Source organism: Thunnus albacares, chromosome 14, assembly GCF_914725855.1.
Source record: "Thunnus albacares chromosome 14, fThuAlb1.1, whole genome shotgun sequence".
Classification (NCBI taxonomy): Eukaryota; Metazoa; Chordata; class Actinopteri; order Scombriformes; family Scombridae; genus Thunnus; species Thunnus albacares.
In genome coordinates, this window is record NC_058119.1 from 19625714 (window position 1) to 19646595 (window position 20882).

General features: G+C 38.1%; 1 protein-coding gene across 2 annotated transcripts in view; it reads right to left on the minus strand.

Moving 5' to 3' along the window:
• Positions 1-20882, minus strand: part of LOC122996888 (ryanodine receptor 2-like) — a 188954-nt gene that overhangs the window by 121999 nt on the left and 46073 nt on the right. The window contains exons 75-104 of one of the 2 annotated variants that reach the window (XM_044372674.1): positions 20749-20861; positions 19781-19877; positions 19032-19162; positions 18165-18216; positions 17172-17225; positions 16802-16901; positions 16401-16480; positions 15674-15750; positions 15451-15524; positions 15056-15136; positions 14657-14745; positions 14207-14335; positions 13986-14090; positions 13647-13728; positions 12251-13530; positions 12003-12067; positions 11651-11792; positions 11420-11506; positions 11009-11215; positions 10672-10802; positions 10354-10396; positions 8790-8920; positions 7913-7973; positions 7400-7546; positions 7080-7214; positions 5713-5869; positions 5370-5434; positions 3302-3402; positions 1808-1859; positions 455-769 (exon numbers count right to left, since the gene is read on the minus strand). In XM_044372674.1, coding sequence (XP_044228609.1) covers positions 674-769; positions 1808-1859; positions 3302-3402; positions 5370-5434; positions 5713-5869; positions 7080-7214; positions 7400-7546; positions 7913-7973; positions 8790-8920; positions 10354-10396; positions 10672-10802; positions 11009-11215; positions 11420-11506; positions 11651-11792; positions 12003-12067; positions 12251-13530; positions 13647-13728; positions 13986-14090; positions 14207-14335; positions 14657-14745; positions 15056-15136; positions 15451-15524; positions 15674-15750; positions 16401-16480; positions 16802-16901; positions 17172-17225; positions 18165-18216; positions 19032-19162; positions 19781-19877; positions 20749-20861 — 4164 coding nt within the window. In that variant the 3' untranslated portion in view covers positions 455-673. Of the gene's footprint in view, positions 1-454; positions 770-1807; positions 1860-3301; positions 3403-5369; positions 5435-5712; positions 5870-7079; positions 7215-7399; positions 7547-7912; positions 7974-8789; positions 8921-10353; positions 10397-10671; positions 10803-11008; positions 11216-11419; positions 11507-11650; positions 11793-12002; positions 12068-12250; positions 13531-13646; positions 13729-13985; positions 14091-14206; positions 14336-14656; positions 14746-15055; positions 15137-15450; positions 15525-15673; positions 15751-16400; positions 16481-16801; positions 16902-17171; positions 17226-18164; positions 18217-19031; positions 19163-19780; positions 19878-20748; positions 20862-20882 lie in introns of those variants that run through there. The other variant, XR_006407100.1, reaches the window with a different exon arrangement.

The window sequence follows — 20882 nt, forward strand, 5'->3', positions numbered from 1 at the left end:
TATTTTGACCCGAGCACTGGGAGACTTGCTGGCATGCTGCACACTGGCTGATAATGAGAGGGGAAATAGCTGAAGATGAGGGATGAGCAGACAGCGGAAGGAAGGAAAAAAAGAGAATGAGTGGCAAAGATGAGGGGAGGAGAAGGATCCTGGAGAGATGAGCACAACAGGCAAGAAGAGAGAGCCTCAAGAAACAGGGTAGAGGAGGGTAAAAAGAACAAATGCCAGAGGGAGAGTGCTTATCTGGATGTCACACAGGGGAAAGGGATGTGAGGCTGTGATTAGAAAGACAAATCACATCATTCACAAAACATGAGCTCACGAGTCACATCCAGCTAGCAAACTGTCATGAAACTGAATTTGGATAGCTAGCTTTGACTGCTTGATACTGAAAAAAATCCAAAACAAACAGCATGTTAACTTTGTATCTGAAAAGAAACAAGCTGTTCACATCTTAAGTTTCCAAATTATTTAATAAATATAATTAAGAAAAATGTGTGCTGTGCATCAAGATACAGAATGCAGACGTTAAGGTTAAGCCACTCCAAAATCCAAAATCAATATAGTGCGCACACAAAATTCAAGGTAATTTAGTGAGTCCAAAGGCATCAATCAAGGTGGCGTCTGTGTGATGACATTATCTAGGGAGGCTTTAGATCTCTCAGATTTCCTTTCATCCCAGTTGATCTTCATATTGCTTACGGAAACAGTCTCCCACAGGAAAGAATTCCCAGCAACGCTCCTGGTACATTTTCCACACATAGGATTCCTAGTAAAATCAACAGAGTAGTAATATGTCTGTAAGTCATTACTCTGCCAAAGCTATAGAATACAATTTCAAGTTGTCACAAAGTTTGTCTGGCCTGATTTTTTTCACACATAAAAAAACAACATTATATAACCACCTAGCAGCCTCCAAATTTAATCTACACCTGAGAAATATAGTGAGAAATATGCCTCATTGAAAGAATACACACATTATATCCAGAGATGAGTCCCAGGACTGAACTCAATTTGGAAATTGCACCCATTTGTCTAAAATGTTTTGGGCTGATAAAAATGTAATATTTCCTTCCTTTTATCAAATTTGCAGCATCACATACGAGATGCATTCTGTGCCACAAAGATAAATTTTAAATTATTTCAAACAATGGATATGTCATTATTATACTACACTGTGCAGGATTTTGAATTGAGCTAATCGTCATCTATTCTGATGCACATTGCTTTCATAGATTTATAAACATAAAATGTGAGAGACGAGAGAGAAAAAAGAGAGGGAAATGCTTCTTTTTAAACATGGTGAAAAGTGAAAATGTTTTCCTTGATTTAAAGCACTCATCTTTAATCGATGTTGAAAAAGGTCATGTAAAATATGTTGTATAGTGAAAAGATAAGACAAGTGAATTAAAGAACTTGCCCACTGGCAATTTGAACACCCTCATTTTAAATTTATAGCTTTTAATATTGCAATGGTTTATGAGTAAAAAGAGAAATTGTAATCATAAGGGATATGCTGGGCATGTATATTATCATAAAATGTGCGTGCCAGGACTGATATGGCTTTTGAGAGACAGAGTGAATGCCGATTCTGTCTTAGTTGAAAAGGTTACACTACAGCTTTGTCATTACCATCGCAAATCCTGGAATTAATAGGTCACTGAAACATACAGGAACTGTTGTGGATATATTAGGGAATATGAGATTTGGCAATGACAGAAGGATTGTTTAAGTGCTTTCAAAGAGCACACACTGTTCTGACTTTCATTTTGTTCATGTATTAAAACAGAAGAGAAAACGTTTATACCTGCCCCGTGTGTTCAGTTTCATCCTTGTTAATGAGGTACATCAGAAAAAATCTGTAAGGACAGAGGAGGGAATCATGTAGCTACTCACATACCTCCCACACTTACTCGTATTCAGTGTGGAGGGATAAACACTTGAGTAGAAAGGTGTAGCATTAAACTAAAAGCTGTGCAAAAGTCCTAGGATTGTGCTGCTTATGGAAACAGTTGTTAGGCATTTCAAGTGGAAATACTGCCAGAGATTACAGCTTCATTTTGACAATCAGGTTAAATTTTAATTAAAATTAGTTAAGATTTTAATGTTTGCAAATATGTGATGACTGAAGCAAGGAATACTGTAGACCATTTACCATTCAGTTAATTAAATTACAAGTTTTGATGGTCAGGAAGCTTAAAATGTTAAGAGGCATCACCGTTATACGTATATAAACAGACGTGAGCAAGGAAGAGTCGATCAGTCAGAGGATGTAAACACAGGATCCATTCTAATTAGACTCTATAAGCTCTTGCCAATGGCAATTATTGATGTAGCAGCAGTGCATAATGCACCAACACCCTCAAAATTACCATATTTAACCATCCATATAGTGGAAAAGGTGTCCATTAACTTGGTGATCAATTGTGTATCCATGAAGGTGATGTAGACCGTTTGTGTGGTTTGTGTTATATATGCAAAAAAAATAAAATTTTTAATACTAATATAGACATTTTCTAACGTTTATTGGTTTTTAAGTTAGTTTGCATCATGTTTTTGTTTGTATTGTCATGTTTTTCTCTACATAGTATAAATGGATTCTATGGTATTCTACTGTATTTTCCACTGTTTTATGTTGTTTGTAATCCAAAATGATCCATGTGAATAGTATGGATGCCACGAGATGTGTTAGCATCCTGTGATTGGTTGATTCTTAACTGCTCATGCCATTATTTGTATGGTGGTGGAGCTTCTTGACATTTTAAGCCTAAGGACCAAAACGCAAGACTTCTTGCTTCATCTCAGACTACCCAAGTTTGATCCTAAGCATTTGTTGCTACGACTGTGAGGTATGCAGCTTTTTAGTTGATTGTTATTACAAACCGATGCATGTATTAGTAAAAAAAGATGCTGAGGTGGCTAATGGAGAGGTAAGCATTATACTGCCTTTAATCTTTTACACCAAGAACAAGCCTAAAAAAACAGAACACATATTGTATGTATATTGTGTCTGGCAATAATGGTTTATGACATACTGTTAGATGAATGATTAACCAGTTAGAAAACTGATTGAGGTATAGTTGTGTTTTTTAATGTTCTGTTTTGTTTCTTATAAAGGTTTAGTGATGGTGGAGCATGCAGAATATTCACTTTACTATATCTTTGAAAGGTAACATAGCAAATACAGTTCCCGCCATTTTAGTAACAATATAACCCGTTGTGAGTTTTAGTATTTACAAAATTATTAGTGTGAGACAATCGCAAAGCCAGGCATGAAAGTAGTGAGCACGAATCAACTCACAGATAGTTGGCCAAGTTGTGCTCCTGTAGAGTGTGAGTCTCAAATCCATGAGGGACTGTATCAAAGTATTCACTTCCCATTCCACATATAAAACACTTGGTCTGTAGGAGGAGAAAAGTAAAACATGTAATGGTTCATGAAAGGCTTGGACAAACATGATGATCTCTAGAGTGTATTTGAAGAAAAATAAAATAAAATCCAAAACTAAGGACCAGAGTTCATTTTTTGTGCTCTGTGACTCAAATGTGGTATTTAGGCTGCTGGTAAAACAATATGAAACATTCGAGTTGTTTCTTTTAATAAAGACACTCAAAGGACCCCCACAAAAGACTGTAAATAAGAGCAATCTAATTCTTTCCAGGATTACTCGCTAACCAGGTTTTCATCAAGACAGATTTTTTTTTTTTTTTGCTGAGCTTTTGCATCCTTTTTGGGTACTAAACAGTCATATTATTTTTGTCAATATTTACTAGGTTTGTGCTGATAAAATGACATGACATGACAAGAAGCAATACAAAAATTATGTTTTAGGGTTAATGCAATATGTATTTTAGGTCATTCCTATTTATGGGTAGAAATTATGGGAGGATAGAGGTAACAGCTCGGACTGATTCATTATTGCTAATGGACCACTGCAGCAGAGGAAGCTGCGTTGCTGTGGTTTTATTTTTTGCAACACTCACATGGTGGGAAAGAGACTATATAGAGACTAAATGAAAGCACACAACTGATTTCAGAGAAAAAACAATGACAATACTATATATTGATAACAATACTATTACTACTAGTACTATAATATAATACTCCACATAATCATTTCACAGCGCGTGTTTGAATTCTTTCTGAATCTGCTTTACATTCAAATGCACAACAGCTCTTTTTTTTTTTCATGTGATGTGTTTTTTCCACATGAATGCACAAGGGCAGTTGCTGGCTACTGTGTGTTTGCCACTCATATGGGAGTGACTGTAGGAACTATGTGCTCAGTGACATCACATATGTACCCTTTCCCTCAGCATTTAGAGGGTAGCTCACCACTGTTTGTTAGATCAGCTATGCTGCCTTGTTGCCTCAGCCGTCCAGCCTTGATTACCTGCCTGCCTCTTTGCACCTTTGGACTCTGTTCTGACTTCGTACCGGTTGCAGATTGTCAGCCTGCTTGACTACACAATATAACCTCTTTAACTTGTTCAACCTGCAGAATCTGCTTTGGTAAGCTTGTCTTCAAAGCTGTTACAGCCTTTAGACGCATATCACTGAGGGATATATGCATGTGGTAAATAAAACTACTCCACAGACTCCAACAAAACAAGCTTTAGATGTAACTCTGGTTCAGCAACTCAACTCAATTTTGGAATCATGAAGAAATTTGTATTCTACAGCATCTAGCCTTTACTTATTAGGCTATACCTAAGTTTACATTCTCTAACAATACTAATCGTGTCAGTAAACAAGCCTGTATGAGAGGAGAGACTGAAAGTAACAAGGAGATGCGGCAAGTGATATATGTTTTATCAAAACTGTATATTCTATTAGTGCCACTAATACTCGAAAATTATTTTAAATAACAGGAATTAGTTCTTCTTAGATTAAATATGCTATAGTGATTACCCACCAATTATCCAGGAGAAAGAGATAATAGTATCCTCTCATTATGGCCAATCGTAAGATCTTTTCCTGTGACACAAGCTCCCGTAACAACATCTGAATCTACTTAATCTTGTACACGCACAGTCACCACTTCACCTACACCTCAAGCCTCAAGCTTATATAGCTACCGACCTCATTGAATCTGCTGCTAAAATCAGTATTGTTACAATGACCTAGAGATGCAAGGGACATATCAGCCAACGTGCTGTGTAGTATGACATGCCTTCGGATAAGAGGATCAAATATTTACAGTACATTTATCCTTGAATAGTCTTTGTACTTAAATCTGAAGCAGCATTGCATACCGAACAACTTTGATAACACAGTCAAATTGTTTGCAAAGTACATGTTAGGGTTCAAGTGTGCGTGCACTCAAGAGTGAGTGTTTGTGTGTGAGAGACAAAGTGTCAAATCTCACCTCCATATCCTCTTTCACCTGTTCCTGCTGGTCACGAAGCTCCCCGAAGGCATCAATTATCAAGCCTGAAAAAAGAACATGATTATGTGTGTCTGTGTATCTGTTTGTGCAAAAGTACACATATGCATGGCTGTGCTTGTGTCTGAATGTAGGTAGGTGTCAGTGAAACCTAAGGACTCAGGGGGATAAACACATCCCACATGAAAAATTCATCAAAGGTATTCTGGTCAAAAAAGGTGAATATATTGTTTGCACTTGTGTCTTCATACATATGGTATACGTATGTAAATGCATTTTTCAGAAATGCACATTTCCTCAAGCTGAGCTGTACTGTGTGACTCACCCTGGATGATGGCCAGGAGGATGACGATGACAAAGAAGAAAAACGTGATGTCAAAGACAATGCGCTCCACCTCAAACTCATCACCAGCAGGGTCCTCGATCTCGTCACCAATGCCCCCACCTGCACGCACTCCCACATACATGTGGAACATGTAGCACTGAAATAAAATATAAAATAAAATATATTTTCATTTATCATATAGCATGTATTCCACCTTCTCTCATAAGACACTCAAACCATACACATCAGACACACATGCTCTCTGACTGTGTTTGACAAAGATACAGTGGATGGAAAGTAAAGAAAATGTAAAGTAATAAAGTTGTTTGTCCAAACTCCAAGGTTAAACACTGTATGCTGAAAACTCAAGTTCCAAAACAAAATGAGAATTTGTCTAATGCATTCATGCCTGCCTCTATGTTCAATGCTTTTTTGGGGAGGAGGCGGCAATTTAATTTTTACACAATTTCACAGAATGGTAGGGGGATTTTTAATCAATGTTCTTCGCCTCAGACAGTACATTGCCCCATAAGGAGGTTTATGTAAGAATATGAGGCAAGAATAATTAACAGTCAAGTTGCTAGCAGGGACTTTACTGTGCTTTTAAGTGCCAAGGATGATGTTTTCCACCAGAAACTTGAACAAAACAAAATAAACATTGACTGCTGTACTGGCTGATAAAGTTTCAAGGAAAATTCAATATATGAAACTGGTGCTTTTTTTTTTGTAAGTTCAGGAGAAGACTGAAATGTCAGTAGAGAGTGAAATGTCTTTTTGTTATTTTCAGATAAATATTTTTGCCATTTTGAATCGTACTTGTCTGGAAAATTGTTGTTGTGGTGTTGTAATGATGTGAAAGGTATTGAAAATCACTGTTGCTAAAGTGCTGCTCAAAGTCAAGCATAAACAATAACACAATGAGGTGTGACTGAGGATTTACTGTAATACCACCTGCCTCCTATAATAGTAGGGTTTTATTCAAATGCTATCGCTGCCCATCCGCCTGCTTGCGTGAGTGACAGTGGAGCCCACATTAGAATAGAGCAGGCGGTGGGGTGTTAATGTTGTGAACGGCCAAACAAAGAGCTATGCTGAGGATTGAGGGGCTGTTTTCTATCCATGCGTCCATCATTTTATGGAAAAGCAGTGGAAGGGTTAGACGAGAGGCTGTTCTCACTTCAACAATACGGATCACTGTCAGAATCCTCCTCCACCTTCTCGATCCGAGAAGAGAGAAAATTAGGTATGTGGCTGTGTTTGTGTTAGAAAGATAAATATAGAGAGATAGAGATAGATAGAGATGGAGATTACTATGTGTATGTGCTTGAGTATATATGTCTGTGTGCTAATATGCTAATTTGACTCACAGTAAGCATGTCATTGCACTTCATATCTTGGGTGTCCTTATCATCACTTTTGTTGTAAAACTTCCGGAAGAAGTTGAAGGCCACGACAGTGTAGAGATACACCACAACCGCCAACAGGCCCACAGTCAGGACCAACTGACAGACACACACATAATTACACATGGCAAGACAGAGACAGATGAGCTTTAATACACTTCTTCATCTCAGAGAACCCCCCCAGTAACAGCCTACAGCGTGAGAGCAAACATCATATGCTTGTAAGACAGATGGATAGAGGAATAAAGACAGACTGACACACACACACGCAAGCACACACACACCTGTTTTCCGTTGTGTGTTACAGAGGAAAGGATGGTACGAAGTGTCTTAAAGCCCATGGCGATATCCAAAAGGTGGGCAGCGAAGAAGAAGTTGTTATAATGACCCAGAACCGACATGGCCATATACCAGGCTAAGTACAAGAAGAACTGCAAGCACACACACAAGCACATACACATATAAAAACAGCCAATATAGATTACAAGATCAGATAGAGAGACAAATGTGTATTTTAGATAAGGCAGAATCACAGGATATTACCATCGTCACTTCTGCAGCATGCGCAATTGTATCAAACAAAATCAACAGCAGGACAAGAGATCAAACAAATGAGAGACGAGTCATAAAATATTAGATATGTTTTACACACACTGCTCAGTCATATTACATTATCTTTTAACATAAATTGCAGGAAGTACCACATTTATCTTGGCTTTGTACGAACATGAGGGCATATACAAAGACTCTAAGCTAAGCCATAAATTATTAGAGAATATTTTGCCAACTGGACTTACATTATCAGTGAATACAACTCCTAGTTTCCAGACCTGGTACTTCATGTCAATGGAGTTAAATCTGAAAAAAAAAACACATTATCAGAAAGATACATGATGACAAGAACCTAGAGAATAAGGTCAAAATGTTCATGGCTAAAATCAGACCCGTGTTGCTACAACGTCTTTTCTGAAAGAGCCTGTCTGTTAATGTGACTTCATTGCAGAATGTCCTGTTCTTCCTCAAGTACAACATAATGTTCTAGGACCTTCTTTTGTCTGGCCACTCTTGCTATGGTTACACACACAAACATACAACCTCACAAACACATACACATATTAGTGAAATGGCTATTAATAATGACATAGGCTATTAATGATGACAGCAGCGAAGCGATCGTCTGAAATGTTATTTCAAGGTGTAACTAACAAGGCCCAGACAAGAGCTCGACATAGTAAATAAGCCCATCTTTTTGATGTTCATTGGAGGGGCCATGTGAGGCTCCCATTCACCTCTACTAATGAAAGGTATTACAGAATTTGCTGTATTGATTTCCTTTTATGAACATTTCTCTTTTAAGTTGCCTGTATACAAACATTATTGCAGCTATTTTCCAGAGAGACACAGTATGCCACATGATTATCATCACTGCAATTTGCTTTGTGTACAGCCAGATGCTCAACATACTGAAATAAAAACACAAATGATCATTTTTTGAAGATCTCGTCCTTCGATTTGTGATGTGTTAAACTTAACTGTATGAAAAACAAGCAGAGAGAAACAGCATTCAATGCAAAATAAATGTCTAAATAGCTGCAGTTTTCCATGGATACTTTTTATGAATGCAGAATTTCAAAGACTTGGGTTGTTTTTTTTTAAAATCTTTTATCTACTCACAGAGCACTCCAGGCAGTTTCTCTCTTGAGCCTGTCTTTTCTCTCAGAGCTGAAGTCTAAAGCAGCCTGGTCCAGACCCAGGAGTTCACTGATCTTCTCACAGCCATAAAACTCACCATACTTGTCCATCACCTGACAGAGTAAGAAGACAAGTTTACACACACTGACTGAAACAACAGTTTTTGAGAGTCTTTTTATCCGGATGAAGAAGGAGAAGAGATTACTGTTTGAATTCCTCTGAACAACCTGTGTCAGTAAATGATGGTAACTCTGGTCCATGTTATTTTCATTGACTGCAAACTTATATAAATAGTATTTATGTAGGCTTATATTTTACTCTTTATCTTCCAACTAAAACATGTGTGTTGTGTACAGTAAACCTTGGCTAGTAAATATTTAAAATATCAATTATTTAACAAATGCAGATGTTTTCTTTATTGTACTGTTGTGGCTTTGTCAATTTACTTACAAACTTAAAATAAGAGCCAACCAAAGTCTAGTTTTATCACATGGCCCATTTTGTCACAAACATAAGCACTTATAAGTAATATCTACTGTACAACCTCCAAACTCAAAAGTGGATTCCCAGAAGCACTTTAAAGCATTATATTGTACCATCTGTTTTACTGCAGGCTTTTAAAATGATGCAATACAGAGTATTAAATGTAATGGGGTAGTGCCAGACATACTTTATATAGACCAAGTGGCCTCCCCTGTGGCAAAAAAAATCTCTGCCAAATTGTCTCGAAAGTCAATATATTTCTTTCAAAGGACATTATGGGCTTAATGGCAACTTTCACTCCTTCTAATGCAGGTGTTTGTGGCAATAAAAAGCTATTTTACCTCACTTTTAAATTACTCTACAAATTAACAGTGTATTTCTATGCTTTATGTATCAAGTTATCGAGATGAAAAAGAAAGTTGCAAAAGTGCCCCTTAAATACAGTAGCAATATAATTTGAAAGTGTTGGCTGATATTCTTTCCAGCCAGTGTCCTCTGGTGAAGGTGCATACTGTGAGCTGCTGCTCTGATGCCTTTTATTTGAGGAGTAGAAGAGAGTTGCTGCTTGTGAAGATCTGAAGACTAAAGGATTTTAATAGCTGGTCCCGATTGTCCTGATTTATTGATCGCTGAACTAGTAAAATTTTAGTTTATTTTAACAAACCTTTGATTCATTTTTCCTACAACAAATTATCCAGATTTTTTCTCTTTCATTTAGTTGAACATTCTCCAAGTCAACTAAGATCTCCTTATAAAAAAAAATTGACCAAAGAGTTTCTTAAAGCAAAAAAGAATTTAATTTCCCTTCATTACAGGAGAGTTCATCTAAATGAGGAAGCTGAAAGTATTGCACTATCTCTCTCTGGAGACAATAAAATCATTTGGTACCTGATAGCAGAATAATTACACCTGCCATTAAACGGTTCATTAAATTTCAGTTAGTTTCTTAATGCAGTGTCACTGAGTGAAATATGCACACAATTACATACAAGCATAAGCACATTTAGAATAGTATGCATAATATTTTTGCCGTGCAGAATAACAGTTTCTCAGGAGATCTTACCTTCCTCTTTACAAATTTATCCCAGTAATTACTAGGAAATGATCTGAAAAGAACAACAAATAGTATCAAAAAATATTAATATGGAAAATAGTAATGAAACTATTGAAACAGAAACATAACTGAGTGAAAAACTTGTGTAGCAACATGTACTGACTATAAATAGGTGCCAGCAGCGAATTTATAAAACCTTAAGTATAAAACATGATACAAGTAACATACTTGTATGAGCGCGTTAGTATGAAAAACATTATTTGAATTTATTAAAATGGTGATTCAAATATGACATCAGCCCAGTTGATTATGTAGCAATGAACATACGGTGTGTTAATGACCAGTCGATCCCATTGGCCTTTGATGTCCTCCTCAGGGGGTTGCTCTGTCACATACAGCCCGTCAAACTCAAGTCTTCGGGCCACTTCCTTCTCACGTTTGAAGATCACCAGTGGTACCTGCCAGTCACATCATTTGTCTCTTTGAATAGACAGAACGCTGTTGGGTCAAAGCCCATCTTTGTACACAATGTGCTCGATTCTCGATTAGTCAGCGATTTTTAAAATACACTGTAAATCTACAGTATATGATGGACTGAAATGAAATGGAAAATGTAAGTGGTTTCATTTCATATCTGCAAAATTACATGTTCAAGCCGATATACCTTGAGGTAGTAGTAACCGATAATACAACAGAAGGAGATAAGTGTGTGTGCGACAGCCAGGAAATGTAGAGATGGCTCCATGTATCCACTGCTCTCCTCCAGCACAAAATAAACTCTGCCCTCGTTGTCGTCTTCAGTAGCGGAGTCCTCGGTGTAAACAGATGTGAGAAATCCTTCTTCTTCTTGTGGTGTGGGCAATGATGCCACCTGGGAACAAAAGTTATCTTTTATCTTATCTAGGAATACTCTCACTTTAGTTAAACCTTTGCTTATGAATAGTTATACAGTCTCAAAGGAATCTATATGCAGCATGATTATGATTCTACAATTAACCTAACAATAAAGGCTTTTTAACCTTTCCAAGTGAAGCAATTTAGTACTTTAGAATTTATTTCACACGCGCACTCTCACCTTGTAGAAGAGGAGGATGAAGTTGATTGCAAAGGTGACAAATAGAGCCAGCAGGCGCATATTATAAAAAATCCTTGCAAAGTAGCTCTGGATAAAAAGGGGACAAAAACAATAAGGTGTTTTCTACCTGTATATGTTTATATCTGAGCATGCAAATTGAAGTGGATGTACTGTAATTGTGCATCCTTATCTGTGTCAGTATTTGTATGCATTAGTGTATTTGTATATTACCAGCAGGCTCTTGTTATGAGTGCTTATCATTTCCCAGAGGGCAGAATGTTGGCTCCCTGGTTCCTCTGACTTAGAGCATCTCCTGGCTCTCCGTTCTGCCTTTGCTTTCTCCTTCCCAACTTTTTCCTCAGATCCCTTCCCCCTGAAGATAGCCCCAACACAAACAGAGGGAAGGTTAGAGAGTCTCATTTTGAAAAGAGAATATCTGAGATCATGAAATCAGACTTTTTTTTAGTTTTTTAGTGTTTGTTTTGCAATGAAGCGTGACATCAACACCTCTGTGCTAAATTTGACGTATTTAACGTATTTTTTTATTGGTTTTTGAACAAGAATGCACAAGAGACTGACTCACTCTGCATTCTCTAATTCAGACATCTTCTCGTCCCCTTTTTCTTCTGTGGTGATGCGAGCCTTGGACTGCAGGCCGTAAAATCAAGGAAATTAAAAATTAATTTGAATCAGCACAGCATCAAAGCTGTACAAAATTAAGAAAATTAGACGTAACAAAAAAAAAACTTGTGAGAAATACAGCATATTGATTGTCAAATATTATTATATCTGTCGATATAAGTGTATTCACAGACACAAATGAATCCATACCATCCCCTGATGTTTGTCCGAAAAAGTGGTGTTAATTGTTTTGGAAGTTGTGTTGAACAGGTCAGTCAGACTGGCAGTGAGATCCCCTGTTATAAGTCTGTATTGACCTCCCTCCTTCTTCACTTTGAGGCCGAATATGTCTGTCAGTACATCCACCCCCCTGGGGGAGGTCACCTGCCGGATCTCCCTCAATTCTCTCTGTGAGGAGAAACTGGCTGAGTACTTCCTCAGTTGCTCCACAACACTTGGCACCTCCATGACCTCATCAAGCGTTGGCTCAAGGATACCACCGAGCAAGTCCGATATTCTCATCCTTTTGGCTCCCTCTATTAGCCCGCCACTGACAAAGGCTATGTACAGTACATATATGATGCTGCGAACAACAAAACAAATGCACCGTACCACAGCCATTAAAATGAATCTGAGGAAGAAAAGAGCTGACATGAGGATATCCTTCAGAGTCATTTTCATCAGTGCCTTCAGGTTTTTGACAGAAAGTAGAGATGTCAGCAATAACCACCAATGATACATGAAAAACCTTCCCTTTTTGTCCAGGTCTTCCTCTTCACTCTTGTTTTCCTCTGCTCCTTTTCCAGCATATCGCTCTCCAGAGTCAGAGCCAGATATCTGGGCTGCGAGCTGCATCTCAAAGATGGTGTCCTCACAGAAATTGACAAACATTTCCATTTTTTCTTTCTCTCCACCTTCATTGACCACATCAAAAATGAACTGTCTCTTGGACTCCTTGACCTGAGGCTTCTCCCATTGTGTGCGGCTGGATTCACTGATCTCAAAATAGACACGTTCAATCCGCTTCCCACTGCCAAGGATCTCAATACATCCCAGATAGGGCTGGAAGTAAGTCAAGATACACTCTGCCAGTTCCAAGAATGTCCTTAGTCTTGAATCGTTGGGCATATGTTCAGACAAATTGGTGAGGAGAACAGCGATACTGAAACCGATGTCTTTGGCCGGCTCATGGAAGCGATCCACAAAGGCCTCATAATCCAGGATTTCACTATCGTCGGTGTCCATGCAGGACAGGAGGAAATGAGTCTCGTCTTGAGAAAAACGCTTGCAGTTCTCCATGGCTTTCTGGAAGTCCTTCCTGGAGACATATCCTTTACGATCAGGGTCGTACTCCTTGAAGGCATCTGAGGAGGTGAGGTCTTTAAGTTTGAGGAACATGTCAAAAAACTTGAGGATCATTTCAACATTGCCTGATGATTCCACCAACATATCCACCATCTGCTTTCCAATTGTTCCATTGACGACATTACCTGCAGGGAAGAGAGCCAAGCAGAGAAATACATTTCAGGATTAATGATAATTTAATTTAGTTGTTACTCATTTATGATCATAAATTGTGAAACAGCTGTATATTTGGAAAATTTACCCTCTAACATGGAAAGCAAAAACACAACCATGTCTTTTTGTAAATCCATGAGCTCTTTCAGGAGCTCAATTTGTCTTGAATCCTGTATTTAAGAACAGATATTTACAGTTACATTTTTTACATAGTGACAATCCATTTCACATCTTAAATTTTACACATTTACAGGACACATTATCAGAGCAGTTTATAACAGGAGCAACAATAGATTAACAATAAAAGTTTTGTATCAACACAGCTAGCAGACAAAAAATAAGGGGGGCTGGGGTAGAAACCCTTCACTATCACCTCTAGCAACAGGGAATAAAGTTAATTAAATGTCAGTGAATCAATGTTCTATACCTGAGAGAGCTTCATCTGCATGTGAGCAAACACATGAAGAAAACCCACCACCGCATCCCACAGCCGACTGTGAGCTAGACTCTGCTGGTTTCCAGTACATGGGCCCTTAATGCAAACATAGATAATGTGAACTGTTTCACTTTAATTTCAAGAAACATCTCAACTAGTAAAAGCCACAAGGCAGATGTTGTTATACCTAGAGGAAATGGAAACTTACTAACCTGTATGTACTCAGTGAGCGTGTTGAAGACCTGCTTGGCCACGTCTATCGCCTTGGAGAAGTTGTGTTGGCCATGTACATCAATCACATCCTTCCCTGAGTAGTACCAGTAGAAGTCACTGATTGATTCCTACAGTATTGCATAGGAAAAAAAATATCAGTATGTTCATGGGCCTAATTAAACTAATGAAGTATCACTGTGATCAATAAAAGACTAAATGTAATGTTATGATTACATCATGATGAATTTAAGTATTTAAGTAGATAATTGATGTGATGGCAGGTTTAACTCTATCCACACTGTAGCCCAGTTAAGGTTTGCAGTGATCATCAAACCATAATGGTCATACAAATATTTCTAAACAATAACTGGAACAGCTGTGTACTACTGTAGTTTGGTTCGGTTAGTTTGTCTGATATCACAAAGGAAGACTTGTCATTTTATGCTTACCTGTACTCTTAGTAAATAGTCCACAGTGGATATAATGATGTTGACAGTCGTGTTGTTGCCTGTCTGTGTTCTCAAGTAATTCTGGAAATCTAACACATATAAAAAAAGTATGAGCATGTTGAACAGAACATGAAAGGAGCTTTGTAATGTATTTTATCTGGCATGGACAATTGAATTGTAAAATGGACTTCAACTAGAGCCCAAAGCAATTTGTTGCACAGCAATTACAAATCAATGCTAAGCTTTCATTACCATAATTTAAATGTGGCAAAAAAAAGAAACACAAAGGCTGTTTCCTTTAAGTATGTGTTATAAATGATCCTTTATTTTGGAGACATTAATATACTTCATGTGAACTTTGTCACAGTGTGTAAGTGGATTCTGCACAGGACAAATAACCTGAGTTGTGTCCTTCACAGAGCAGCTGTAGAAAACGGAATAGGTCACAGGTTAGGTCTTTATCAGGCATCACCTTCTCTCCTGGGAAAAAAGACGGGCAGAAAATGGCAAGAAATAAATGGATGAAGGGCAAGGTCAAAGGGAAGGAGTAATACTGTAAGGAGTGGTTTGACAGAATGAATGAGAGACCATAGAAAGAGAACAGAGAAATCAGGCCACAATGGAGAGAAGGGAGACAGCAGTTCATAACATTCAAAACTGCGAAAGGCAAAATAAAAGGAATTTAGAGTGTGAATTTAGAGTATGTTCGTGGCCAAGGATCTCTCAGTTGGCTCTACTGCTATGACATGGCTTCACAGAAATAGCTCTTTTTTATTTCCATATGAATACAGTACCTGAGCTCTCGTCCATGGCCATGCCTAATCCTTCTGCTTTGTTCTGCCTCTCAAATGCATTCAGATCTAGAACGCTGGATAGACACACACACACACACACATATACAAAAGGATAAGCAAAGCTTTTGCGCTCTTACCATTTTTTATCTATCAGAATGTGAAGCCTGTCAGCCTTCTTGACATTTGAAAGGACTTGTCAGGGAATTTTCCTATATTCACTCACCTACATGACCGCATGAGTCCAGCCATGCTCTGAAAGAAGCCGACATCTCGCTTCTCTCTCAGATAAATCAGCATTTTCTATCACACAAAAGCATCAAAGACAAGGTTGATATGATAAATGCAGGAGGATCTCATCTGAAGCAGATTTGCTTCAAATTACTATTTTATTAAAAGTGATATGTTCTGAATAGGGAAACACTCCAGATGCTGAAGAAAGGGCCTTTCATAGAAATAAGACTAATAAAAATAGTCTTGTAGTGATGGGATCTGTAGAGAGTTAACACGTTAAGTGTCACCATGACTTGAAAACTAATATCATCACATTTGTTTTGTAGCTGCTGCAACAGTAACCCACTTCTTCCACAGTCCACAACCGTTCAATGAATATTATATTTCACAGCTCTAATATTTCTAGTTTTAATATTTGTGCTTTGTGTTTTTATATGAAGAATTACTGCACTCATATTTCATATTTTTCCAATTGCGTGCAGTTAATCAAGCGTTTTAATCTAGCTGCTGCAATAATGTTTTTTCTTAGTGTCACCTGATCTAATCTTACCTCTACTTTATTTTATCTGTGTTAATTATAATAATCTTTTATTCCATGAATCTCTTAAAATCTCTGGTCCCTCTCTGAAAGGGAGAAATGGCTAATGTCAAAGATACGATGACTATTCAAACCATGGATCCAACCATGAACAGCTTTTGGGGAGACACTGAAGCAGTACCTGTTGAACAGTGGCATTCCCTCCATTGAGAACAGCAATACCCAGCTTCAGTGTAGGGGCAATCATGGAGCCCATGGCCCCTGATGGGATGTGAAATTAATCACAATCAGCGGACATACAGTCTGATTCAAAATGACTCAAATATTACATGACTGCTACACGATACATATTTGAAAGCAGGGGCGAATCACACCGACGGCTAATCTCTGTTCATCTGTTTCATCTCGGGAAACTGAACATGAACTGAATCACAAAGAAAAGCTTCACTTTAATCTCAGCTACTGAGACAGGGAGTCATGAAGTCGCTCACAACCGGCTCATCTAAAGAAACGATGCCAATCAACTAAGCCACACACAAACCTTAATATCAGAAATTTACTTCAGTGGTTAACTTTTCCTACCTTTGTTCGCGCTGATGGTTTGCAGGACCATCTCAGAAGCTCCACGATGATGCAGCCTGGCCTGCTGGTACAGCAACTTCTGTTTCTCAATCTCCTTCTCCTGAGACACAAACAGGACAATTCATTGTTTCAAATAATACAGTTTATTAGCTTTTTATTATTCATTTGTCTTAGTTTGAGTTGTCTAAGTTGTTAATACTTTTTATTCATTAAATACAACTAAAATGTCTCAAATATTACTAATTCTTATATGTATTATTATTATTATTGCAATGGAAAAAATTAAGATGAAAAAAGTAAATCCAATCAAGATTAAAAACTGTATGGAAGAAGCACTAAACATCAATATCAATAGAACCCATTTACTCACTTCAAAGCTTTCCACTTCCTGTTGTTCATCGTCATCATCCTCTGTGTGGCAACTCTGGGAGAGCAAATGTACAAACAAGGCCATTAAAAAAGGGGAGAAAATGAATCACTGTGGAGATACAAAACCTACAAACACACCTTTTCACTGATTCACTAATTCAGGCATCTTTTCACCAGGTCCTTCAGCAATAAAAGAATCACGCCTACTAGATACAGCCTGGGATTGGAAGATGAAGGTTGATCTAGACTAGAAGCACACCTTTCCACCAGAGATTATTACAACGAGTCTCAGAATGGACCTGATCCTGTGGTGAGACTCACAAAAGGCCCTGTTCACCATAGACCTGAGGGTGCCATGGAAGGATGCAGTCGGTGAAGCATACGAACACAAAAAGCTGAAGTACTACGATCTAGCAACTGAAGCAGAACAAACGGGCTGATTTACAGGTCGCATAAACAGGACTGAATCATCGACAGAACCCGGACTTCACTTATCCTCCTGAAGTTCTGTTGCTGCGTGGGCATATCAACGAAACACCAAGGAAGGTCGGTACCCACCTGATGAGACCAATGAAGCGTTTACCCCTACCTCCACTGAAGGAATGATTGCTGATTACAACAACACAGGATTGTAAAACCAAGTCCTCTGAGTTCAACTCAACTGTTTTTCTTATATATTACCTTTGGCACAAAGAATAAAAGCAAAAACATGAAAGCAGTATGTTCAGTACAGGTCTCTTCAGTGTTTATTGCTGTCAAATGCTGGTAACTCACCATCAACCCAAAGCAACCTTTGTAGCAGAGTTTGCAAAATATAAGTACTTTTTAGTAAGTATTTTCTACCCCCCTACTGAGCACTCCTCTGTCCTCCAGAACCAGGACCATTATTATATTAACCCCTTTAAAATAATGCACAATTTAAATGATTTCATACATGAGTTGAACACATTCACAAATATTTAGGTACTACCAATGACATCACTCTCACATTTACCTTGGCCATAATAGCGGCGTAGGAGTTATACAGATGGTCATTTCCAAGCTCCCTGTGAACAGGGAAGACAGATGAGATAATATCAGTACATGTGAAATAATTAACAGATACAGTATTCTAAAAACAGCCGGCTAATCAATGACAGGATCTGGGCCAATCTGTAGCAGGTCCTCACCAGATCCATTCATAGTGCTTTAACGTGATCCCCCTTGATTATATACAGTAGTTGAATGCAGCACTGCCTCAAAACGCTCCTAGGCAGTGTGTGGATCTATAGCAGAGTGTGACCATTTTTCACAAGCCTGCCATGTGGCACTGAACATTTTTATTTATCACACCGGTGCGACTGGAGTCTGGCCGATGTGATCATATTTGATATCTTTGGTGTGACAGTGCAAGTGCAAGTGCTCTTCCACTCCCACCCGTGATGTCTTTATAATGACACGGTAAATTTAATGTTATGCTCTCAGGCGGCATGTAAGGTGCATGATGCTATAAGAATACATATTCACAAGTTTGTTTGACAAATAAGTTAAGCATTAGGTCAAAAGAGGTATCATAACAATGAGTGTTGATGAATAACCTAAAAAAATGGGTTAAAATTATTGGAATACTGCAGGAATATTACCACGATTTCCATTTTTAAAATTTCTACTAAAAAAAATATGTTCTGCAAGGTCAACCTAGAGACAACTGAAACATATTAAAAGGTTTCAGAAAAAGGGTTTCAGAAAAAAATGGATGTTGGGCAGAAAAAAAAAAAAAATTCACACTTGATGATGGGTCTGAGTAGTAATAAAAGTAGAATGGGGGGTTTCTGCTGCATGTGATTTTTTATAATGAATACACACATACACACACACACACCTTCTTTCTGTCAGGGCGCTTCGACTGAAGAGTGTAATGAGTTGTAGGAGGGGATCGATTGGTTTGGCACCTTCTTTCACATCCTTTTCTTCCTCTCTGTCGCCTCCACACAGCTCCATCACTCCTCCCTTCTGCAGTCCGAAGAGAGAGTAAAGACACTAATGTGTGCTCTTAAAAATGGTCACACACCAGCTATCCAAAGTTTCTGGTGGCTGACTAACATTTATACACTGCAGGTTTGCTCTCTGGCAAACACACACTATATACACAAACATACACAGCATGAACACACAGTCACAGGCCTGAATGTTTTCCAGCATAGCTATGAGCTTGCTGGTTTCACTGTAGGCTGATTCCCCGAGCCCACTCGGTAAATAAAATCAATGAATCAATAAATAAAAAAGATGATTTCTCAAACTATTTTTGTTCAGTACATTTCTACGATCAGTCAGTCTGGTGGAGACAGTTTGGTCAGTCGCTGTCCTCAGAAGCTCAGACAGACAGCTGGTTCTGAACAGAGGTGGGTGTGGATTGAATGGGCACAACACTACATTAGTACTCATCTCTTGCCTATAATGTGGTGTGATTTGGTCTAGTAATACATTAAACTTCATAGCCTGCAAAACAAATTTAAAGGGACAATAAATAAGCATCAAAAGCAATTTTTTGCCATATTTGTCCTATTCACAGGTTAAAAAACATGAATAATGCAAAAGTTTTATAGAATTATTTTATCCTTTTCCACTCACAGCTAAATCTTCCACAAGCTCCTCCTCAAAACTGTGGTCCTCAGCTGATATCCAAGATTTATTATAGCCTTGGAGGAACAGGTTGATCACTCTGTGCCTGAGAAGGGAGATGGGAGGGTGAAGAGACAACAAGAGATTTGATTTTGTCTTATCTGCATTACACAAATGCAAAAAAGAGATTAAAAAACAGGTAGCATAGAAGAAAATTAATAAACCATAATAAAGCACAGAATAGGCCCATTATAAATCATTTATCAAGGCCTCTTATGTTTATCTGAGGTGATGATTGTTACATCCACCAGAGACTTAAGAGTGCTACACTACAGCTATAATTCACAACACACAAACACCAAATTAATGTTTCTACATCACCTACAAACCGCATACAGTCAGAGGCCTTTCATATGCAAATATGTTAGCTCCCTTTGGACATGACATGCTTGTGACTGATTTACATTACCTTTTCATCACAGTAGTGTCTCCTGTATGATGCAGAGCTTCCATTTACATACCTAAATAGGTGTGTGGTCTTATGGTGCTACTGTATACGTTCATACATTTTCACTGCAAAAAAAGTTCTTCCTTGGGCGAAGAATCAATTTTAATGTGTGATATTAAATTATGGTTTGTTCCTATCAGCAGATCAAATTAAAGCCTTCAGCTAATGTATCAACAAAATTACTGCGATTTAAAAACCGTATCACTTAAAGGTTAACTTGATGATTAACCTTAATTTCATTATTTTTACTACCTCTTTTATTCCTTCACAATTTCAGAGGACTGAGAAGACTACTTCCAATACAATCACCTACACTAAAACCTACCCATCACTGGATCATTATCTCCCCACGGCAAGGCTCATTGAGTGCAAAGTGAATATTACTAATATTTAATAAGCAATTAACCTGAGTATTAACGGTGATTTTGTGGCTCCAAAGCATCTGTATATATACGTAATGTGTTTGTACCTGGGTAAGTTGTAGAGGGGAGCCATCCTTAGACAGGCCACCACTGCTCGTTTTCTCTGCTTGGACAGGACCTTGTGCCACGCAGGTTTTTTATTTCTCTGTGGATGTTCCACCTGAAGCCAAAATCAGAGATA